The sequence below is a fragment of the Tupaia chinensis genome, unplaced genomic scaffold (assembly GCF_000334495.1).
Source record: "Tupaia chinensis unplaced genomic scaffold, TupChi_1.0 Scaffold000141_1, whole genome shotgun sequence".
NCBI lineage: Eukaryota > Metazoa > Chordata > Mammalia > Scandentia > Tupaiidae > Tupaia > Tupaia belangeri.
Window position 1 is genome coordinate 1139502 of NW_006159611.1, and position 25094 is coordinate 1164595.

Here is a 25094-nt window from a genome sequence, read left to right on the forward strand (position 1 = left end):
TTAAAAGAGATTTCTGTTTTTAAATTGCATTAACTGTGGTTGGTATAGTGCTTCAAAATAGGCCCTAGATAAATATTTGTAAATTAAAAGTTTAGACCTATGAAATTTTTAAAGTTTTCTGTCAAATATATTTAAAAATTTTAAGGGGCTGCCCCCATGTCCTAGTGGTGAATGGAATTGGGTCCCAAATAACTCACTAAGGTTCAATTCCCAGAGCCTGCAGCTTGAAAAAACACTCCGGGCGCCTGTGCATGCGTGCCTCAAATCCTGACAGGTGGAGAAGTGGGAGGGGGTGACTCGCTGTGACCATGCCCCATTGGGGGTGCTTTCCCTCTCTCTCTCTCTCTTTCTCTTTTTGTCTATCCCTGGTAGTGCACATGCCACGTGGCAGTATGCGTGTGTGGGTATAAATAAATAAACATGGTGTGTGTATATACATACATTTTAGAAGAGATTTGGATTTTCAATTCTTTTTTTTTTAAATATTAACATCCAGTCTCAAGTATCCTTACAGTGATATTACCCCTTCACTTACGGTGTGAAATCTGAAACTATTTTAATATGCAGTATACCGATAGAAAAAGCACTTAAAGGGACCAGCAGTTAGCGTAATGGCCATGTCGCTGGACTCCCATGTAGTTGACTGTGGTTCGTGTCCCGGACCCGGTGACTTAAACTCACGCTGGGCGCATGTGCGTGCATGCCCAAGATCTTGAGAGGAGAATGGAGGAAAAGGAATTGTGGCGTGTCCATCCTTCCTGGGGGGTGATTTCTCTCTTTCTCTGTCTTTCTGTCTCTGTCTGTCTGTCTGGCAAGCGCATGCGCCCTATAGCAAAAACCTCTCCAAAAAAAAAAAAAAATGAAAAGAAAAGGCACTTAAAGATGGCAGTTATTTATTGCTGCACTCTGAAATTGAAGCTACTTGGTAGAAGAGTAAGTCGTTTAGTCAAGTGCTTGTGACTTATTCTGGTGACTCATTCACTTTTTATTTGAGCTTAAACATTTCGGTGGTTCCTTAGTAAAGCCATCACTTCTCCAGAGACAGTAAGGGACACAGTCATTCAGTCTGCTTGCCTTTCTCAGTCCGAAAAGACTGACATTTGGGATAATTTTTTGTGCTAGTTTTTAGGTTTACCACTTGAGAAATTCTTTTGGAAAAAATTTCCTTTGTCTTTAAAACCTTAAATTACTTTATATTCCATAGACAAGAATGCAGAAATGTTATTCTCTCAGCATTAATGGAATAGTGTTGTTTGCCTGTCTGGCCAGCTCTTGAGACAGATTGGAGTCAGCTCGACCATACAGTGTGGGGTGCAGTTAGGGGGGTTTAGAAAGTCATTTGTGTTGGAAACCAGCAGTTAGCATAATGGCTATGTCGCTGGACTCCCACGTAGTCGACCGCGGTTCGTGTCCCGGGCCCGGTGGCTTAGAACTCACGTCAGACGCGTGTGCGTGTGTGCCCAAGATCCCGAGAGGAGAATGGAGGAGAAGGGATTGTGGTGTGGCCATCCCCCTGGGGGTTGATTTCTCGCTTTCTTTCTCTATGTCTCTCTCTGTCTGTCTGGCGAATGCATGCGCCCTATAGCGAAAACCTCTCAAAAAAAAAAAAAAAAAAAGAAAGAAAGTCATTTGTGTTGTAGAGGGACTGTGTGATATGGGCTGAGACTTTGGGCTTTTCTTCTAGTCTGAGATAGACTTTTTTAAAGAAAGTGTTAGAAGATCTCAGGTTCGAGACCTTGTCAATTGGTTTAACACCCCTCTGCCCTAGTCTCCCTGCTTCTGATAAGACAAAGTTGAAACGATGCTATTTCAATCTCTATTTCTTCTTCTTTTCCCTTTTTCGTTTGTTTATGTGTCTGGTGATTGTGCAGTCTTGTTTATTGTGAGTTTCGTTTACATTTTGGGTCTGTTTTCTTGACTTTTTTCCCCCGTTGTTCTTGTGTCTTTTCTATTTGAAATAGTTTACCACAGCCTGTTTATTTCTGTCATTGAGCAAACCATTCAGATACTGGTCATGAGAGAGCTTGCCAAGAGCTCCATGGTCTTCCTGTGGCCGAACTAAACCGAGGAGGAGGCATTTACTTGCTTGTTCATCGTCTCACGACTGCAATGTACCGGCCAATGGGCTGCCTCACCCCGATGACGGCCATATTCCCAGAGATGGAAACAGCCGAGTGCCTGACACCTGCTTAAAAATAATGAACGCAATGCTTCGATTTTTAAATATTTTACTCAAATACCATGTAGAGAACTTCTTGGAGTTCCCTACCTACAAAAACCTCTGAACCTCGGGTGGCGTTTGAGCCATCTAATAGAGGAGAGAGAACTTTGGGAGGACTCCCTTCCTGTTACTGTCGGGTTAGCATCCCTTTGTCTTCTAGTGCTGTAGGCCCTAGGCTTGCTTTTACTACGTCGTGAAGATGCTTTTTGCTTCCAGTAGTAGAAATCATAGCTGGCACTCAGACAAGGTCAAAGTGTATTTTCTTGGGCAACAGGAAGTTCTCGAAGGCTTTAGAGTGGGTTGACGGGACTCAGGGTTGTCCTAGGGGAGCTGGGTTAGTTCCCCTTTTCTTGGTTCCCTCTCCCGTTTTCTTTCCTGGCTTTATCCTTAAAGCTGGCTCCTTCTGTGGTTTTGAGCACAGAAGCCACAGTTGGGTCCATGTTTTGCTTGTTTACATGTACGGAAGACCGGAACAAGATTTTCTTTATGTGTCATGGGTCCAGGTTAGTTTCAGAACTCTCTCCTGAATCCTGGCAAAGGAGGTGGACTCCCGGTGACTGTCTGGACTCATCCTCTCCAGTGAGATGGAAGTTGAATCAGCTGCACTCCTCAGATCCTGTGTGAATTAACCTTTGTAAATGTGGTTCTAGAGACAGTTGATTTCCTGCATTAAGACTTCCTGGAGTAATTAGGTTTATAACCAAGAGGATGCTGGGTGAAGTTAACATTATCATGGTAATTACTTCATTAGGGAAATTATAGCATTTAAATGTGAAAGTGTGACAGGTTTTATCTTCCTAAACTTAATAATTATGACATACAATATGTTTTATAGTTATATAAAAATCAGTTACAACCATGACTCCCCTTTAAATATGTTTAAACCGATAACAATTGCTGTGTTTACATTATTTAAATAAAATGAAATCGTGTTGACTAGAAAAGTGGAAGGGATAACTAAGACATAGTGAAGCTTATTACGAAAGCCACTGTGTAAGGTAATGTGCATGTGTCACCTTACGGGACTGAAAGGTTCTGATTGACTAGAGCATACAGTAATGGACTATTTTCATTTGGCTAAATAGCCCAGTAAGTATTTGATAGGCAGCTTGGGAGCATGATGAAATTGGGGAGAAAGCACAGATTTCTTATTCTGGTTCTGGCCCTAACCATCTGTAGGATTTCCAGTACCTCTGGGAACTCTCATTTCTCTATCTGTAAAAGAATTCTCTCCCAGTTTTCCACACGTGTCTTTTTCTCTTTGTCCGTTATGGCTACTACTTTCCTGGGAGTTGAGTGACACATCTCTTCCCTTTAGCAGCACGGCTTTCTAGTGGAATAAAAATCATGTGTGTTTTAAGCGTATTGAGCAAGGACTGCCAGCTACAAGAAAGAGCCAAAGCCGTGAGAGAGATGTGTGCTCCTCCTTGGCGTACACAGCGATTGCAGGGGCCGGTGTTTCTGTGTGGAGAACACATGTTCATCTATTTGAAAGGAAGCGTTTTGCGGGTACAAGCATGTTTCATTCTCCAGATACAGACCTCATTAGGTAAATACGAACTCCTAATGATGCCTTGCTTTGGGAATGGCATGAGATGAATATGTCTGTCAATAAAAGCGTCGGTTCTCCAGATCACTGGTAATACCTAAACACGAAGTTGGGTTTAGAGTTGAAGGTTGGGTGAAATCCGAACCCAGCTGAGAAGAAACTCTGATAGCATCTCAGAAGGGTATTACAGATGCTGGCGTCCAACAATGGCGGGGATGGGTTTGGTTTCACCACTTACGTGAATCCATTTTGGTGAAAGGGGGCTGTCGCAAGTTGGATACCTTTGGCTCTACCTTGCAGAAGACTCGACCAAAAGTAACGTGAACCATCTCACGTGGTAGACGGGTTTTATCGTCTCACGCAATAGAAAGTGTCGTCACTGGCAGCTCCAGGTTGATGAGTTTCGAAGCATACTCACGTTTTCGGTGACCTGGGGGCCTCCCGCCTGCTTCTGCCATCCTTAGTTTATTCATGATACGTTCTTCATGTTGGCAATAGCAGTAATTTTAGATACTACATGTAGTGAAGAGAGGCATTCCTTTCTCCTCTTTTCAGCAAGGAAGAAAACCATTTCTAAGAGCTGTACTGTCCGTCATTGGCTCAAACACGGTCTCAAACTCAGACCTTGCTGTCTACTAGCAAGGAGAATGAGGCTGGAGTTCCCACATGGCTGACTATGGTTTGAGTCATGGACCTGGCAGATTGCTTTCTTACCCCCCCCACCACCTCCCACCTCTCTTTCTCTGTCTTTGATGAGGGCATGTGGGAAAAAAAAATTAAATAACTCTTTAAAAACAAAACAAAACCATCAGGTTCATGCATATGCATGCCCCAGATTCTGACAAGACAGAGAAATGGAGGAAAAGGGATTGTGGCATGACCATGCCCCATCAAGGAGGGTACTTAGTCTCTCTTTCTCTCTCTTTGGTGAGTACATACACTTTCTGGCATTTTTTAAAAAAGAAATATAATAAATACAATTGAAAAAGAGAATTCAGTCATGCTCTTTATCTCTAGAGCTTTTCTAAAAATACCTATTACAAATAGAAGATTAGTATGTATGAAAAATGAGTTACCTGCTTGTTTTGACCTAAATGCGACAAATATACTTTATCTTCCATATTACTGGATTGTTTGTTTTAGATAATTATTTTATTTAACTTTATTATTTGATCAGAAACAGAGAGAGAGAGAAAGAGAGAGCAAGAGGGAATGTGAGAAAGCAAGCCGTCAGGTCCAAGACTCGAACTGCTGTCAGCCACATAGGAGTCTGGCACCCTTACCACCATGCTACCTACAGACACATTACCAGACTATTCAAAAATGTATCTGTGATACTAATTTTGGTCATATTTAGACATTTTTTGTTTGGTTTGTACTGTAGGGTGTGTGTGCTCACCAGAGAGAGACAGAGAAAGAGAGGGAAGGTAAGAAATCAGCCCCAGGGGAAGGACCACGCTGCAGTCCCTTCTCCTCCAGTCCCCTCTCAGCGTGTAGTGCACACACGAGTCAGTGTGATGTGCAGGCCACTGGGGCAGGAACTCAGACCATGAGCCTGCCATGTGGGATCCAGCACCTTGACCTCCATGCCACCGGTTGACACTATATTTGGACTTTAAGGAAATTATTCTCACTATGGAAAAATGTTGCAAAAAATTATTTTAATTGAGTGTTTTAAAAGTATTAAAATATTCTTATTTTTCCTAGTCAGTATTTTCTGGCTTTTCTCCATGTTGCATGTATTGCTCTTGTAATAAAAATATACAGTTTTATTTAAAAAACATTAGAGATATTATAGAATTAGCCATTTTTTTCCAAGGTCTTTTTTCCACTATTTGTAATATGGGTTTATTTTACTCTTCCATTTATAATATTATTTTTAAAAAGCAATGATTTGTTTTCTATTATTATTATTTTTATTATTTTTTCAATCTGATCAGAGAGAGAGAAAGTGAGAAAGCAAGGTGCCAGGTCTGGGACTCAAACCTTAGTGAGCCATGTGAGAGTTCAGTGCCTTAACCATCCCTCCACCTGTCGGTCCCCATAATGTTAGTTTTTCAATAATTAGGTGAGGAGTAAGAAGGTGAGAGAAGGCTACTGCATAATCATACTCGAGTGGAAAGGATTTACTAGAAACTGAGGCAACTGACAGATAGCTTCTTGGCTCTTGCTGTGTGGTAGGCACATGCATGACGCGAGTTTTTCTAGCCTCCAAGTCTGGTTCCCAAAGCATGGACTTGGCCATGTGGGACCCAGGGCTGTAATCACCACGCTGCCCGCTGGGCCAGGAGCTAGCACGCTCATACTGAGAGCTGTACTGGTCTCCACTAGCAGTGAACTCTGGGAGCCGCTTCTGTGGGCGAGGGCTCATGTCCGTGCTGTCCGTCTTCAGTTACGGAGGCCCACCTTCTCAGCCACGTCCGCCTTTGATGTGTGGTTTCTGGTGGGAAGGACACAACTTTCCTGTTGACGTTTTACACAGAGACCCTGTGACTTAGGTTACTCATGATCCCTTGCTCAGTTTCCCATCAATGCCCTGGGTTTACTCTCACTCGTATGTGCACATTTTTGCTTTGTCTGGGTAATTCTGGGAAGACAGCCCTGGGCATCTCCTCATTTGGTCATCTCAATCCTCTGCCGGGCTCAAACGACCCAATCTGACTTTGCATCTTAGAGGGGTTTGGAAGGTAGTAAATTTATGAACCTATCTTTTGTCTTTTAAACGAGGTTCTGGTCACATCAGCTGATGTGGGTCTAATTATAACTTGATCTTCTGCATCCATTTGTAGTCATTAATTCTGAGTGTGAGTTTCTTGTTTCTAACTTCCAATTAGATTTTTCTTTTATGTTGACTGTAATGGTCTAAATTTCTTTATGAGCAGAAGTTCCATAGTATGTGTTATTTTGATTGTCCTTAGATTAAAATGAGGCAGCATAACCTGGTGTGGGCGCTCTGTCTTTGGGCCTTTCTCTTCCTCTCTTACATGTGTGTAAATGTGTATGTGTATATTCACGTGTGTGCATTTGTAATATGTACCGTTACTTAAAGGACCCTTTAATTCCTTAATTTCAGTAGACTTGATCAGAGATGCTAGCTCTAATAATAAAAAAAGTATCCCAAGAATGTCGGGCTCCGATTGTAGAGATGTTAATTCAGATGGAAAGTGGATGGGATTATACAGTGCGATCAGTCTTAATCTTTTTCCTCCCTAACATGTAATTTTTGACCAGAAATATTGCACACCTGCCATGCGATGATTCCTCAATAACCGTTAGTTGGTTAGATAAAAACGTCCTACTTGGTGCTGTCTCTGCATAATTTTTCACGTAAGTGCGGGACGGCAGCATCCAACCCGGGAGAGCCCCTCTGAGCATGCTCTTCTCCACAGCGATGTGGCTTTGGGTCCTTTCTCTACGATCCTGCTGGACTTCACTTTGTGCTTAGTGGATAGTGACGTGGTGATAGTGAGGGGAAGTCTCATTTCCGTCTGCTACGATGGGGTACTCTCGTTTGTTGAAGTCACTTTGCCAAAGATAGGTGTGCTCCTCTTGGTGGTGGTTTCTGTTGATAATCTGAGTCGATGTTAGTCTGATGTAGTTCTTTGGCAGGCATTGCTCACAGCAGACCTTTGGCATTATTTTCCTTCTCCCCACAAAGGGTCTGTTTCGCCCCTTAGGTCGGCTTTACATTCCCCACAGAGTGGCGGGCAGTATCTGTGTCACTGTGGTTGCCGTGGCTGCTGGAACTACAAGTGGGCAGTGATTCCAAGGTGTGTACCGAGCTGTACTGGGACCCGCTATTGGGTCATCGGAAAAGTCTTGATATGTTTTTCTATGTAAAAATGCATCATGACTTTTCCGATGACCCAGTATTAAAACAAAACAAAACCCTCTGAAGTTAAAAAAAAATGTGCTGGGACCAGCAGATGGTGTAGTGGCAGTTTCCTTAGACTCCCACATGGCTGACCACTGTGGGGATCTTGGACTTGGTGGCTTCAAAATCACACTGGGCACATGTGCGTGCGTGCCCAAGATCCTGGGAAGAGAATGGAAGAGAAGGAATTGTGGCGTGACCATCCCTCGGGGGTGATTTCTCACTTTCCCTCTCACTGTGTCTGTCTTTCTCTCTCTCTGTGGTGAGTGCATGTGCCTTAAGGCAAAACCTCTAAGGGAAAAAAAAAGTTAAATCTCATAACTTTGGACTGGCCTCGTGGTGCAATGTGTCTGGGGAACAACATTCCACTCAGTGACCATGCTTCTAGGCTTGGCTCCATCAGATTGAAAACCACACTGAGTGCAGGCTGTATGTGTGTTCAAAATCCTGACCAGTTGGAGAAATGGATGAAAAAGATTGTGGTGTGGCCATTCCCCATTGGGAAGTTCTCTCTCTCTCTCTCCTTCTCTGTCTCTGGTGAGCACATGCCTACTCTGGCAATAAAGAGAAAAAAAATTAGGGAAGATGGATGGTACAAAAAGAGAGTTTAGGGGAAAATGGTGTTTATGCATTAAGAAAATAATTCTTTTTTTTTTAAAGAAGTACTTAGTGTAATTTAATTTGTTACTATTATTTGTTTAATTTGACCAGAGAGAGACAGAGAGAGAGAAAGTGAGAAAGCAAGCTGTCAGGTCCAGGACTTGAACTGCTGTTGACCTTGTGGGAGCTGATGTTTTAGTGAACAGTAATTCTTACTGGTATAGGTAGGGGGCACAATAAAGGAGCCAGCTGAGTGGGCACTTTTTGCCTGGCTCTCCTTTTCCATCTCCATCCCTCCCCTGTACTTCTGTCTACTGGTAAAACCCTCCCACATGTCTCTGTGAGCCTCCCTTGCCCGCTCTGCATTCCCCGGCCCTGGCCCACGGTGCATCTCCCCATCTCCGGGTGTCGTAGGCGGCGCTGTCTGCTTGTGTTCTCTCCCGGCTCACGTGCTTGGGCCGTAGCTGGTGAAGTGCAGGGCCCTTGCCTCCGATGCTGCTTTGTTCCCTTAAACAGTCGCCATAAGATCTTCGATGTGCTTCTTAATTAATTGAATAGCATTCTAGGGCGCGATTGAGTCTAATTATTTTTAAGATTTATTCATTTATTCATTCATTTATTTATTTTAAAATTTGACCAGAGAGAGAAAGAGAAAGTAAGAAAGCAAGCTGCCGGGTTTGGGACTCAAACAATGGTCAACCATGTGGGAGTCCAGCATCTTAACCACCATGTCACCTGCTGGCCCCTGGGTTTAATTATTAATAGTTTCTTTTGGAAGTTTGGTAGTGATTCCAGGTTTGTAACTAAACTCCTAGAAGCAACCAGATGTTAAGTTCTCTATAAAGACGGTTGATGAAAATGGGAAGGCTCTCTTTTGTTTGGTGTGATAAGGTATCTTGCATTTACTGCCAGAGAGGTCCCCGTGTGCAGTGGCGTGCCCGGTACTGACTGAAGAGTGAGCCAGGTGGTGCAGCCAGGAAGTCGTTCCCTTGGCTGTGTTGTGCAATCTACCGAAGTCAGCTGTTGTTTTTTTTTTTTTTAATTTCATGAACACATTTTTTCAGGAGGCCGAGTGGAAACATGATATTGAAGTTATTGAAATGAAAACTTACAGAAGCTGTTGAAATAGACCTCGAGCACTCTGCCCATCCATTCGCTTCATCCCTCTCTGTGTACTTCCCAGACTGCACTGTGGCTATTTATTACCGTGAGCGGGTCCTGTTAATTCAGCCCCAGTTCTGCAGTGTGCTTCTGGAAGAGTTACCGAGGACGTGGACGTGTGTCAGCGTAGACTTGGACTCTGTCGCAGTGTGGTCTCACATCCCTGGTCCTGGGCTGCTAGTGCCCCCAGCTGTCTCAGTTGGTTTCAAAGTCCTAGGGACTGCTAAGGGGGACAGCGACCCAGTTCAGTGCATGAAACACAGGACCCTAAGATTCGTCAGTAAAAGTAAACACGGCATCAAAACACCTCAAAGTTCATGTACTTGAAAAAAGAATTGTGGACTTGAAAGTTTAATTACAAATAAAGGATGTGAATAATTTCTCAAAAAAGATAGAAGCTGTGTTATACAAACTTGTTCACTCTGTCTTCTAGGACAGAAATCAGCGTTTGCTGTATACCTGCGTGCCCAAATGATAATGTCCACATAAAAATATCTGCTAATTCTTGAGTAAAGAAACGATGAATACAATAACCGGATCTACATACCTTTGAACCAGCCTTCTGTTTCTTAGAATTTATGCCTAGGAAATAATTAGAGCTAAGCATGAACTTCACATCTCGGTTTCTATAGTCCAGAAATTCTTTCTCCAGAATTCATGTACACCACACACACACACACACACACACACACACACACACACAGATAGGTATGAAAAGCACCCACGTTTGTTTACACATGTGAGGGTGGTCTAGAGTCTAGAAATAGGCATATAAGTTGTCGGGGGGGGCTCAGGACTGGAGAGTTGTGGGGACCTCCCCCTAGGGTGTAGGTATTAAACTTTCTGTGTCCTCTTTTCTCCCATTCAGGTTTTTCAAAAGTGTATTTTGCTTTTATGTTGGATTGTTTTAGACATTAGGAAAGAATATATTAAATTTTAGGCACATTTTCATTGGTATTAAACATAGACAACATTTAAAGTGTTTGCCTGTCTGTTTGGAAGATGTGGTTTTCCAGAACGATTCCTGCCCTTGGGAATACCGTCTTAGCGATGTGTTGCTTGCTCTGTGGTGAGACGACAGTGATCGTGAAGACCTGGTCCGAGCGGGTTGCTGTCGTGCCCTGTGACGCAGACGTGCAGCACAGAGCTCTTAGCACAGTGCGTGTCCTTTAAGCAATCATAAGAAAATCCAGCTTCTTGCTAAATGGCCGAGTATTTGGAGAGCTGCAATGCACTAACAGCTGTGTCCCAGGGCTTACTCGGGAGCACAGGAATTCATGCTTTTTCCTTCCATCTTTTAGAAAAGCCCAAGAGGAGAACAAGAAAGTGGTGCTGGCCGGATGTGTCCCGCAAGCCCAGCCTCGTCAGGACTACCTGAAAGGGCTGAGTGTCATTGGGGTAAGCTCGTTTGTACCGGGAAAGGAAAACCGCATGTGGTTCACGTGCATGATAAGCCCAAGTTTTCCTCTACTTCTGGGTTCCTTCTGAGCGGTGCTCCCCTTACTGCTGTCTCCCCGCCTTCCTTCATGCCCTGAGTCTTACTCATGTCTGTGGAACATCCTCACCTTAGCGCAAAGACATGTTCTTGGTTCTCTCATTAAGAGAGAGCAGCAAATAAAAAAATAAAAATAAGGGACCAGCAGTTAGTGTAATGGCTATGTCTCTGGACTCCCATGTAGTCGACTGTGGTTCGAGTCCCGGACCAGGTGGCTTAAACTCATGCCGGGCGCGTGTGCGTGCGTGCCCAGGATCCCGAGAGGAGAATGGAGGAGAAGGGATTGCTGCATGGCCATCCCCCCTGGTGGGTGATTTCTCCCTTTCTGTCTCTCTGTCTCTCTCTGTCTTTCTGGCCAGTGCACGTACCCTATAGCAAAATCCTCTCCAAAAAAATAAATAAAGAAAGAACGAAAGAAAGAGCGAGCGAGCGAGCAGCACAGGGCCAGCAGGTGGCGTGGTAGTTAAGGCACTGGACTCCCACATGGACATCTGCAGTTTGAGTCCTGGACCTGGCGGTGGCTTGCTCTCTCTCTCTGGTGTGTGCGTATGCCGTGTATCAAATAAAAACAAACAAACAAATAAAACTTAAAATAATAAATTCTAGAGAGAAAAAAAGAGTGACACAATGAAGAGCCATAGGGATGGGGTTGTCCTCTCTTACCCTGGGCTCACGGTGTCCCCTGCCTTCTCTTTCCTCTTTGTCATGCTTCTCCCTCCCCATGATCTGCTTGCTGCTCATCCCCTGGGACACAGATGCTGTTTCCGAAGGCCCCCCCCAACACCGCCCCTCCCCCCCGACAATCACTCCAAGACCCTCCACGGGGGCCTGAAGCTGAGGACGGTGCCGATTCCTAGCTGTACTGTGTTTGGTCCCCTTTATTTACAAACTGGGCACAGGGCGGGGTTAGCAACAGCCTCTAATACAGTAGAGTGGTTAGAGCAGTATTCTGTAGTAAAGGCATGTCCACGTGGTCACGCTCTCAGAATTCCAGACCACAGTTGGTTAACTGCAGCCGGGGGAAACCTGGTAGAGGGTACTTCCAGGTCTCCGCTCCAGCGTGACCCGCCCTATGACGCGGCCTCTGACCACTCCCCATCCGTGGGTTCCCTCTGCTTACTGTGCAGGTGGGTCTACCTGTCCTTTGATCTCTGAGTGCAGGGTTGGGATTTGAGGACGACTTACACGATTCTCTAAATAAAGCCGACCTCTACTTCTGTGACTGGTCTCCGGAGGACAGCTTTCCAGATATTTCTTAAACGATGGGGCTGTGGTTTCCCCACCTGCCCTGCAACACCTGACACAGTCGGCACTCCGTATGTGTGTGTCGAGTGGCTAAAATAATCACCCCTTTGTACTTGTGTGTGGACTGCTTTTCTTCCCATTGGGCGCTCTGCTCTGTGAAGTCTGGAGACAGCATGGGCATCTCTCTCATTGTTCATGGCCATCGCTGTTCTCAGTGCCTGCGTGGAGCTGGCGTTCCGCCATTGTTGGCTGCGTTCCGCCATTGTTGGCTGCATGGCCGTGCCGCTTCCTTCCTGCCCTTATGCTGGAGCTGTTCTTAGTAACCACTCAATGAACTTTTAAACAGGTTTCATTGAGCCAGCAGGTGGAATGAAGGTTTTGGCGATAGATCACACATGGTTGACTCTGCAGTTCGAGTCCCAGACCCAGCAGTTTGAAAATCACACTGGACGCATATCCATGCATGCCCAGGATCTTGAGAGGAAACTGGAGAAGGGATTGCAGCATGGCCATCGCCCCCTAGGGGTTGAGTTCTCACTTTCCCTTCTCTCACTCCCTCTTTCTCTCGCACATGTGTCTTTAAGTAAAACTAATATACATAAATAAATAGAAACAAGGTTTTTTATTGATTTTATCTATATTGGGTCATTGGAAAAGTCTTGACATATTTTTCTATGTTTTTCTTTGCAAAAATGTGCCATGACTTTTCCGAATACCCAATATATTTATATTCTCACAGAAAAAGTTTATATGAGTAATTGTCACTTGAATTAAATGTGATAATAGATTTTTCCTTATTTCATACGTTATTGACAGGCTCTTCTATTGTGTTCTTAGTGTACCCAACTTGTTTTCTGCTGTGAAGTCCCTACCCCGTTAGCAAATTTAATAATCTTTGAGCAAACAGTCTCACTTTAAACAAACAGAGCCTAAATGTTTGGTAACTTTAGTTTGTTTTCACCATTTGTCTGTTTACATTTTGATTTCTCTTGGTTTAAGAAATGGAATGGATATGGGACTCCCGAGTTATCTTTTCATGTCAGGCTAGCTTTCTCTGTAAACATACTCCTGCCGTGCTAGGGAAGTAGGAAACTTAGCACGCTGCTTCAGAGACGGCTGGGTAGAAGCCAGGAGCTCACCTTGCCTTTCAACCTTGGAGTAGCACAGTGTCTTTAGCGTGGCGAGGGCCTCTTCTCTGAGTACGTACAGTAACATTTCTGGACCCCACCGTGAGCAGGGAAGGGCTTGTATGTGTCAGGAGATAGGAGGAATTCTGCAGAGTGTGCAAGGAGGGTGCCTTGCCGTGCGAGTGTGGGTCCAGCTCTCAGGGCTGACACGGAGCTGCACTGATGGCAAATACACATTTTTATTTTCTTTAACCCAGCACTCTTTTTTTCTGTCCCATGGTCCCATGGTCACCATTACCATTCTTTGGATTCATTTTGTTTTTGCTCTTCTATGATTGGAGAAATGACCTACAGACACATTTTGAAAAGCAAATAGAAAATTGATACGTCTCTTCCCATGACTCAGTTATTATAACTTTATAGCATTCAGACCGCTAACTTTTGGGTCTTTTACTTAATTGTAATCTTAAATCTATTTTGTGTACTCACTTTTCTGTTACTCCAGGAGATTTTTTCTATTTTTTTAAAAGAGTGATTTATTTTACTTATTTATTATTACTTTTTAACATGCATTCTCCAGATAAAGACAGAGAGAGAGTGAGGGTGGTAGAGGAGGGAGGGAGTGAGGGAGGGGAAGAGAGAGAGCGACAGAGAAACCGCCAGGTCTGGGGCTCAAACCATGGTTGGCCATGTGAGAAGTCCATTGCCTCAACCACCATGCCACCTGCTGGCCCCGCCAGGAGCTTTTAACCATTTAAAATCTTGCATGAATGTTCTGTGGAAGGATATGCCTAATTTTGGGATATTTGTATTTTCTGATTTATAGGAAATAGGTATGAAAGTCTCCAGTGAACTTCTTGTGTTAAAATATTGTTATTGTGAAAAGTTTTCAAAGGTGAAACAATACCACTATTAACCTTTCAGAGTGGTAACTTAATTATTATTAAACTATTAATGTCAGCGTCATTTCATAGAATATTTTCCCTGTGGCAGCTATATGGTATTTTATTGCTCATCATTAATTCTTTATGTATGGAAATTATAATTTATGTGGCAATTATGTCCACCAAACTGAGTATTTTGAAAATAAAGTTTCAGATTAGATGCTAAAATGATATGTAATTTGTTATTTAAGGAGAGACCAATTTCTACATGGATTGTTAGAATTGCTACAAAGGCAGAAACTTTCTAAAATCCTTTGAGTGTCAATGAAATAAAAAATGATTTGATATCAAGGAAAAAAGTCTAAAGTCTAAGGAAACTCTCAGTAGATACCTACGTTTGGTGACACGGGACCCTTTTCAGCAAGATGTCTGGCCTTGCACTGCACAGTGATGTCTGACGGAGTGACAGAGATGCGAGTGCAGGTGGAAAGGGGACCCGCTGCGTTCAGGCTTTCACCTGCCAGGCTTTTCCTGTGTCCGCCATGCTGCAGGGAGGCCGGGTCAGGCTACCGAGTATGTGGCCATCCTCACAGCCCGTCTGTGGGGACCAGTGAGCATTGAAGGGGACATTTATACACTAGGTAGGAGAGATGTCATTACCATGGTAGCATGTAAATTTCCATCAGTATCAGCCATTAGAACTGGGCATCAGGGCCGGCAGGTGGCCTGGTAGTCACGGCACTAGATTCCCACGTGGCCGGTTGTAGTTTGAGTCCTGAGCCTGGTGCCTTGCTTTTTCCTCTTCTGTCTCTCTTTCTCTGGTTAAATTTAAAAAGAATGACAATAAATAAAATTAAATAAGTAATTCTTAAAAAAAGAAAACAAGGAAATGGAGCATTTGATTTTAGTAGTCAGAGGGTAGCAGTGTGGTGAGAGAGTACTGACTTGACCCCTGGGCCTTCGTTGCCCTGGGTCCCATTGTTTCCTAAAACTATCTAGTCGTGCTTCATGCTATCTGTGTGTCGGTGCATGGAACATCGAAACCAGAAGTCCAGACTGTCTTCCTCTGGGTCTAGAAGGACTGGCTTTGGTGGCCGTAACCTCTGCACCCTTCCGGTCCTGGAGCACAGACTTCGGTACTAACCTACCTCCTTTCTTTACTCTGGAAGAGGAGAACAGATCTGAAAGACAGATGACACCATGAATAAGATCTTTGTTTTAACTGAAACCTTTTCCTTAGCATGAAATAAAGTTTATATTTTATTTTTTTAAAGAATTATTTTATTGAATTTTGTTTATTATTAGTTTCCAGTTTGATCAGAGAGAGACAGAAAAAGAGAAAGAGGGAAAGTGAGAAAGGAAACCACCAGGTCCAGGATTCAAACTGCAGTCGGCCATGTGGGAGTCCAGCACCTTTAAACACCATGCCACCTGCTGGCCCCGAAGTTTATATTTTATACCTAGAGTATATGTATTTATAAGTAAACAAGGCAGAATCAGGATCTCTTTTATTTTTTGGGGGGATCTTGAAACATTTTATTTACCTTACAGTGAACATTTTCATTGCTCTCTTGGCATTTAGTTGTGGTTAGTGGTCACCTTAGAAAGCGTTTCCATGTGGTGGGGTTTTCAGTACTGCTCTTTGTCTCCGTGGGTTGCTCTGTTCTAGCTGTTTGTAGTTCCATGGTCTCGTGACTGCACCTATTGGACACTGCTTTCCTTCTCTTAGGCTCATTTATTGGTAGACGTTTCTTTAGATTAGCCAACCAGGAAACAGGATGTTGCCTATTAAGGTTCCTAGACTTCAAATTGTTGTAGACTTTCGGAGTCACAATGTCTGGCTTCAAATCCCGTACTTCCAGATAGTTCTCTAATTCAGCAAGTACTTCATCACATCCCTACCTTGGGATCAGTACTGTTCTCAGTGGTGGGAGTGAGCAGCAGAGAACATCGACAGAGATCTCGTTATCAGACAGTTTAGATACAAGTTTCTGGGAGAGACATTTAATGTAAGACCAAACTTCACCAGCCCCTTAGGGAGTCTGGCTGGAGGGGTCTCTAGACCACAGTAAGATTGACTGTGGGAGAATTTCTCTGCAGGGCTCAGCTGGACAGAGACTTTGCGGCTATGGCCTGTTCGCACATGTGGTAACACAGTCGAAGGTTCGGAGGTTAGGACTTGAACATTTCTGGGGAGCCGATATTCTGCCTACTCATGTACCGCATTTTTAGTGGCTGTTTTACGTCTCTAGTGTGTGTTTGTGTTTTAGGTCTAACATCACTTTGGTTTCACTTGAGTATCACTTTTAAAGTCGTGATTTGCTTTATGACATGTCCTGTGGTTTGAGCATCTCTTTCAGTGCCTCAGTGTTTCTCTGTGAGTTTAGCCTGTTGGGTTTTTATTATTCAGAGTTCTTTGGTGCTCCCCCTCCCCCTGCCCAAACCAGTTTTACAGCTATTTCCATTGGATTTAAGAGGCCCAGAGGTTCCTGGCACCCATACCCCTTCAGTTGGCACCCTTCTAGCCTGGCCTCCTCTCTCGATGACTGATTTTTATCTCTGACTCGCTGTTAGTCACTCACTGGTACCATGCAGGGAGAAAACAGGATTTCGACAGTGTGAGGAATCTGCTGTCGTATAACTTTCTACCGTTGAAGAAACGAAGGATGATGAAAATACACTAGACAGTGAGAAAGTTTTGTTCAAGTTAAAGCACATACAGCACCAGTTGCTCTTGTGAAACGCATTAGCAAACTTGTTCACAGGCTTAGGAATTCCAGAAACCCTTCTTTTAATAAAGTCGAGGCATATTCAGTAAGCTTAGTGACAGCTGTGGACTTCTCCATGTTTAGAAGGCTTGGAAATTGAGCTCTCCTTCAATGCCTTGTAAGGTGGGGACTTGCCTTAATACTTGGGAGCCTTGCCAGAGGGCATATGCTCTCACCACAGAGAGACAGAAGGAGGGAAAAGTCCTGCATTTGTCCATCCTGTCTGGGTTTTGGTCAAAACACACAAGGTATATGCTATTATTCCTTCTCCGTTCATCTGCTGGTGTGCAGTTAGACTATTCCCATACCTTGGATGTTTGCGGATTGTGCTGCACTGAATATGGGCACACAGATTTCTCCCTCAGGTGCTGATTATATTTCCTTTGGACACGTACCCCAGAGTAGGGTTGCTGGGCCATATGGTAGTTCTGCTGTTCCGTTTCTGAGGAATCTCCATGTTGATTTTCAAGATGGCTTTCCCAGATTATATTTCCATCAAGAGTATACAAAGGTTGCCTTTTCTCCCCTCCCTTGCCAACACTTGTTTTCTCTTTACTGTGGTTTTAATTTGTATTTCCCTGGTAATTATTGATGTTGAGTACCTATTCATTTAGAGTTTGGGCCTTTGTATGATTTCTTTGGCAAAATGTCTGTTCAACTCCTTTGCCTATTTTTTTTTTTTTTTTGGCGGGGGGAGAGGTTTTTGCTATAGGGCGTGTGCACTTGCCAGACAGACAGAGAGATACAGAGAGATAGAAAGTGAGAAATCGCCCCCCAGGGGAGGATGGCCATGCTGCACTCCCTTCTCCTCCATTCTCCTCTTGGGATCTTGGGCACGCACACACACGCACCTGGCATGAGTTTAAGCCACTGGGTCCGGGACTCGAACCATAGTTGACTACGTGGGAATCCAGTGACATAGCCATTACGCTAACTGCTGGTCTCTCCTTTGCCCATTTTTAATCAGGTCATTTGTTTTTGTTTGTTTGATTGTTGTGGTATTTAGTTGTATGAACGTCTTTTATGTAATAGATATTAACCCCTTGGCAGTTAACAGGGTTTACAGATATTTTCTCCCAATCCACAGGCTGCCTTTTCATTTTGTTGATGGATTCCTTTGCTATGCAGAAGGTTTTGGCTTGATATCATCCCATTTGCTTATTTTTTCTCATTGTTTAAGCATTTGATGTGATTCCCCCCCCAAAAAAGAAAAAAAAAGTCATTGATGAGATTTTTTTTTTTCATTAATTGCCGAGATTTTTATCAAAGAGATTTTTCCGTAAGTTTTCTTTCAGGAGTTTTATGTTTTCGGGTCTTATGTTTAGGCCCTGAATCTGTTTTGAGTTGATTTTTGTGTATGCTATAATATAGAGGTTCAGTGTAATCATTATCATACTTCCAATGACATTTTTCACCGAAATAGAAAAAGATAATTCTAAGATTTGTATGGAACAACAGAAAACATAGCCAAAACAACCTTGAGAAGAAAAATGAAGTTGGATCCATCATGGTTTCTGATTTCAAATTATATTTCAAAGCTATATGTTTCAGTCCATTTTTTCTGTTGTTATAACTGAGTATCACAGATTGCATAGTTTATAGAGAATGAAGGTTTATTCCCTGTGGAGTCCAGTGGCAGGGACTTCGTCTGGTAAATGGAGACTTTTTGCAGAGTCGTGAGGCAATGTGGGGTATCAGATGGTGAGAGGGTAAGAGCGAGTGTGAACTTCGGTCTCTCTTCCTCTTCTTACAAAGCTACCAATATTCAGGCATGGGGCCCTACCCTGATGACTTCATTTGATCCTAATTACCTCCCCAAAGCCTCACCTTTTAAAACCATAGTCACATCAGGTTTTCCATCCTCTTAATGCCATCACAGTAGCCACCAAATTTCAGCATGTGAATTTTAGGGGAATGTATTCATATCATAGCACTGTAGTAATGAAAACATTATGCACTAGGGTAAAAACACACATAGAGCAATGGAATTGAATAGAAAGCCCAGAAATAAACCCAAGCATATGCAGTCAGTTAATTTTTGACAGGACCATAGGAAGACCCAGTGTGGAAAACATAGTCTCTTAAATAAGTGATGTTGAGAAAACCAGGTATCTTACATGCGTAAGGATGAAACTGGACCCTCCTGTCACTTTTTTCCTCTTAAAGGTTGAGGTTGATGGAATTTTTAAGAGGCGTTAAGGTTTTAGATCTGATTCAGCTTAATTAGAATAGGAGAGCTAATGGAAATTGCTTCTGTATGTGTTTCTGTGCATCTGTGATGTATTACCCTCCCCTTGCAGGAGGCAGGATTTGAGGTGTCTTGGGATGAAACCAAGAGATAGTAAAACTTGCCTCACCTGACTCAGGCAAATATAAAAGAATCATAGCAAATATCCAAGAAATGGCCAAGAGCAGTCTGCAAATCTTCCGTGGAATCAGCCCAAGCATTGCTGTTAATATTGTTGTATTAATCCTGCAGTGGCTTCCTTTTGTAAGCAGAATAGAGCCTGAATGACAAGGTCTCCCTTCGTCTTTCTCCACTAGTTCTCACCTCACCTCCTCCCACCCATCCCTCCCTCACGGGCCGCTTTCTGACCTCAGCCCTTCTCCATCACTTCCGTCTCTCGTCTCTCATCCGTGTACTTACTTTTCTCCCTGGGGGTTACCGTGATGACTCTGCGTCTTGCTCAGCCTCCTGGATTAATGCTGTGTGTTCAGAGGTTCGCCCAGACCATTGTAGCAAAGTGGTCCTTTCTGTCCCCTGGTTCTCCCGGACTTTTTTCTTTGTAGCATCTGTCATGATAGGAAACGAAGATTTCTGGGCATTTGCATGTTTGTCTCCTCCGATTAGAATACAAGTTCATGAAGCAGGGACTTTGTATTTTTTACCTGCATACCCTCAGTTGCTGGAATGGTGTGTAGCACATGCTTAAAAATGTTCGTCAAGTGAATGCATCATGCTGGGCGATTTGTGGGGGAGAGAAGAGGGTATAGTTGTTGCCTGCGTCTCTTCAAATTCTAGATTCAATTGGATGGCATTCTGTGATCATTCAATAATGACCTCCAAGTACATAGAAGAAGGATATTTAGCAAGTGGGCTACCTAGCTGCTCTTTCTGGACAAGATCTACTTAAGAATACTTGGTAGGACCAGCAGTTAGTGTAATGGCTATGTGGCTGGACTCCCATGTAGTTGACCATGGTTCAAGTCCCGGACCCGGTGACTTAAATTCATGCCGGGTGCGCGCGTGTATATGTGCCCAAGATCCCGAGAGGAGAATGTAGGAGAAGGAATTGCAGCATGGCCATACCCCCTCGGGGGGTGATTTCTCACTTTCTGTCTTTCTCTTTCTTTCCGGCGAGCGCACATGTTTCCGGCGAGCGCACATGCCCTAAAGCAAAAACCTCTTAAAAAAAAAAAGTATGCTTGGCAAAAATCTAGCTGGATATTTTGATGTCTCAGCTTCAGAAGTGCCAGTTAGGACCAGCAGATGGCATAATGGTTACGTCGTGGACTTCCACATAGTTGACCAAGGTTCAAGTCCTGGACGCAGTGACTTAAAACTCACCCTGGGTGCGTGTGTGCCCAAAATCACAAGAGGAGAATGGAGGAGAGGGGATTGTGGCATGGCCATCCCTTATGGGGGGAGGTGATTTCTTTCTTTTTGTCTCTCTGTCTGTCTCTCTGTGACTCTCTGGTAAGCACACTCTCCCTACAGCAAAAAATCTCTCTTAAAAAAGTAGCAGTCATGGGCCAGCCAGCCAGTGATGTGGTGGTTAAGGAAGCTGGATCCTATCGAGCTGCTGTGTAGTTCGAGTCCTGGACCTAGTGGCTTCAAAAATATGTCTGGGGATCAGCAATTAGCATAATGGCTATGTCACTGAACTCCCATGTAGTCGACTGTGGTTCGAGTCCTGGACCTGGTGGCTTAAACTCATTCTGGGCACGTGTGCGTGCGTGCCCAAGATCCCGAGAGGAGAATGGAGAAGGGATTGTGGCGTGGCCATCCCCCCAGGGGGTGATTTTTTGCTTTTAGTCTCTCTTTGTCTTTCTGGTGAGCACATGCACCCTATAGCAAAAGCCTCTCAAAAAAATTAAATAAAAGAAAGAGAAATATATCTGATGTGTGTGTATGTGTGCGCAAAATCCCAACAGGAGAATGAAGGGGAAGAGGTTGTGGCATGGCCATCCTCCCTCCCCGCCCTCTCTCCGTGTTTCTTTTCAGTGCATGCGCTCACCCTAACAGTAAATGTAAAAATATTTAAAAAGCGGTCATATCACCTGCTTAGCAACGTTGCGAGGATTAAGTGTGATAAGGCACGTGCAGCATCCGCAGAGCGCCCAGACAAAGCGTTCCGGAAACGATAGCTGGCGGTGCATCATCCCCAGTCATCATCCCGCTGCGGGTCGGTCAGGACGAAAGGCCCTCCATGTGCTAAAGAGATCCCCTGACCGAGGAACAGTAGCATCTCCTTTGACACAGGACGAACACGAGGACTTTTTTGCCTCATTGTCATTGTCGTGTTTGAGGTGTGTGTTAGTTTCCTAGGACTGCCATTATCTGTTACCCCAAACTCTCTGGGTGTTTTAGCCACTCCCCTACACCTGCACTTTTCACTGTGATCCCACTGGCCATGTGGGACCGTTGAATTCCTCTGCCACTGTAGCCACATCTGGAGCACGTCGTAACTCCACGTGGCTGTGACCGCCACGTTGGACAGCACAGCGTGTGGACTTTTCCTCGTGGCACCCAGTGCTGCTGGGGCTGGGCTTGCAGCCTCGCCATTCAAAGGAGGCAGATCCCGGGCCAGCATTTGGTGTGGTTAAGGCATTGGGCCCCCACATGGCCACTGAGGTTTGCATGCCCAACCGGTGGCTTGAAAATCACACCAGGTGTGTGTGCATGCCTTCCCACAATCCTAAGAGGAGAATGGAGGAAAAGGGACTGTGGTGTGGCCATCCCCCTGTGAGTGATTTCTCACTTTCTCTCTCTCTGTTTCTGTTTATTTCTTTCTGTCTCCCCCCACCCCCCTTCCTGTGTTTCTCTCTTTCTCAGTAAGCACATGTGCCCTATGGCAAAAAAAAAGAAAAAAAAAAATCTTTAAAAACAAAAAAAAGGAGTCAGATACTATGGTCCACATCTCAGCTCTGGTGTCTTTAAAAACACGTCGGACACAGGTGCATGCATGCCCCAAATCCCGGCAGGACGGAGAAATGGAGGAGGAGGGGCCGATGTGTGACCACGCCTCCTCTGAGGGCTTTTTCTCCCTCCGCATGTGTGTCTCTGGTTAGTGCTCTCACTGCAAGTCATTAAAATAGAAAAGAATGAAAGCTGTCCTGGTAGCACTACTCTAAACAAAACCAGAAAATTTGAGAACAGCACTGTTTTATGTGCTTTGGGTGCCGTTGTGCAGGCTCGTTTCTTCACTGTATGTTTAGTTATAAATTCGGAATAGTACATAGAAATAAATAAAATATTGCTGTGGATTGCTTTTAAAAGTTCTGCAGCAGAATGCCTCATTAATATTATTTATGCGTTGTTTACCCACCAGCTCCTTTCTTCATTGTTGAGAACATATGGACCCAGCCATGGAACATACGCATGCCTTTTTCTTTCTTTCTTTTTTTTTTTCTTCCTTCTGTGTATTTATAACTAAGTGCCCGAAGGACACAAGATACTGTTTTATTTGAATTTTATGCCAGAGAACACACTCTCGTGTATTCAGGGCCTCAATTTATAGTATTAATTAAGAGCAGCCTTCCTTTTCTCCCAGCGTGCACACAGTACTGTGTGTGAATTTCAGTCTGTTCTCCCGCTCGCAGTGGCTCTGCTCTCCCTGCCTCCCACCTGCCCCCTCTTTTTTCTTTAACCTCCTAATTTCTTTCTCTTGCACCTAACTGCCTCCCACCCTGACCCCAGCTGTTCTCTTGCTTTCTTCTTGTCCTCCCTTTACTTAGTTTTTCTTTTTTCACTGTCCCTTCCAACACTGCCCTTACTGGAAATGGAAACGGACCCGATGTTTTCCTGCAGCCGTTTAACGAACTTCTCTGCTTATTTGTATTCAGGGGCTTTTTTAGTTTTGGTAGAGCTTTCTTTTTAGAGTCCTAGAGTCCCCCTATACCAGCCAGTATTTTAAATGATCTTGTATGGGCAATATCTGAGTTTTCTGCCATAAAAGCAGAAGTGATCAAGTATTTTTTTTTCAAGCAAATTTTATGTGAACAGCAAGATAAAAAAAAAATTCTGTGGGGAACCAGCAGTTAGCGTAATGGCTATGTCGCTGGACTCTCACGTAGTTGACCGCTGTTCACGTCCCGGACCTGGTGGCTTAAAACTCACGCCGGGCGCGTGTGCGTGCGTGCCCAAGATCCCGAGAGGAGAATGGAGGAGAAGGGATTGCGGCGTGACCATCCCCTCTGGGGGGTGATTTCTCGCTTTCTGTCTCTATGTCTCTCTCTGTCTGTCTGGCAAGCGCACGTGCCCTATAGCGAAAATCTCTCAAAAAAAAAAAAAATTCTGTGCACACACACATAGGAGATAGAAGTGCCACAGCACAGGCCAAACTTAAACTTTGCATTTTAATGTCACACAAAAATGGTACAGAAATAATTTCCATGTTCCCCTTTTCAGATTTTCCAAATATTAATATTCTAACACATTTGTTTATTCTTTTTAATGTATACATTTTTTTTCTGGTCCTTTTGAAATCAAGTTGCAGGCAACACACCCTGTTACTTGTGAGCACATGTGTATTTCAAGAACAAGGGCTATCCATCAGTATCCGTGAACACTGGGAAAATACTATAATCTAGCGTGCATGTCTTACTCAGTTGTTGCCATTCATCCCAGTTACGAACTTCCTAGGAAGTGAAAACTCCCAGATCTGTGGCTGCATCTAGTTGTGGGTCTCTGGTTTCCTCTGACCTCCATTCAGTCAGCTTTTCTTTTAGTTTCGTGATTGCGTCAGTAGAGTATTTGACCACCCTCAAGGTTTTTAATTTTTTTAAAGATAATTTTATTCAGATGAAATCACATATCATACAACATCCGTGTAAAGTGTGTAATTCAGTGATTTTTCAGTTTACTCTGAGTTCGTGACCGTCATCAAAATCCGTGTTAGAATGCGTGCCATCACTCTAGAAGGTATTCCGTATTTCTCAGCACTGCCCGCACTTCTCCCACCTCCTATCCACAGTAATCTCTTACCTTGGTTATCTTTGTAGATTTTCCTACTTTGGACAATTTGTGATGGAATCCTTTTTGTCTGGTTCCTGTCACGTACCACAGTGTTGTGGGATGTATCTGTTGTGCTTCCTTCCCTTTCGTGGAGTACTAATAATTCACTGTGTGGCTGTGCCTCCCTTCATTCATCCACTTGTCAGTTGGTGGACACATGGGTATGCCCTTCAGCGGTTACAGTGCTGCTATGAGCATTTGCGTACAAATTTCTATGCAGACGCGTGTTTTCATTTCTCTTGGAGATATACCCAGGAGCAGAATTGCTAGGTCATAGGATTACTCTGTCTGATTGTTTGAGGAGGTGTCAGACTATTTTCCAAAAGTAGCTTCAGCACTTCATTTCCCCCCCCCGGCAGTGTATGAGGGTTCCAGTTTGTCCGCATTCCCCTGCTTGTGTTACTAGTACTGGGAGGTGTCACTCTTTTCCAAAAGTGTAGTTTCAGCACTTCTTTCCCCCCCCCCGGCAGTGTATGAGGGTTCCAGTTTGTCCGCATTCCCCTGCTTGTGTTACTAGTACTGTCTTCTTGATGTTAGTCCTCAAAGGGGGTGTGAGGAGGCCCTTACTCTGGGCCTTTTTAGTAGTTGTGAAATAGTGTGAAGTTTACCTTTTTAACCGCTTTTAACTACACATTTCAGTGGCGTTGAATACATTCACATTGTTATACACCAATCACCTCCACCCATCTCCAGAATGTTTTCATTTTTTTCAGTGAAACCTCTATACCTGTTAACAAATAGCTCCCCTTCCCACACTGTGGTTTTGATTTGCATTTCCTGATTGGCTAGTGAATTTGAATATCTTTTCATGTATTTTTTGGCTATTTAAGTATCTTTCTTAGAATAGTGTCTGTTCAGACCCTTTGCTCATTTTTAATTGGTTCATTTGTTTTTAATTCATGAGTTCTTTATCTATTTTAGACACAAGTTCCT

General features: G+C 43.8%; 1 protein-coding gene across 4 annotated transcripts in view; it reads left to right on the top strand.

Annotated features, from left to right (window-relative positions):
- The window catches only part of CDKAL1 (CDKAL1 threonylcarbamoyladenosine tRNA methylthiotransferase), a 492813-nt gene that overhangs the window by 120709 nt on the left and 347010 nt on the right, over positions 1-25094 (top strand). For all 4 annotated transcript variants that reach the window (XM_006145110.2, XM_027770551.1, XM_027770552.1 and 1 more), the window contains one exon: positions 10707-10803. In XM_006145110.2, the coding sequence (XP_006145172.1) occupies positions 10707-10803 (97 nt within the window). The remainder of the gene's footprint in view (positions 1-10706; positions 10804-25094) is intronic.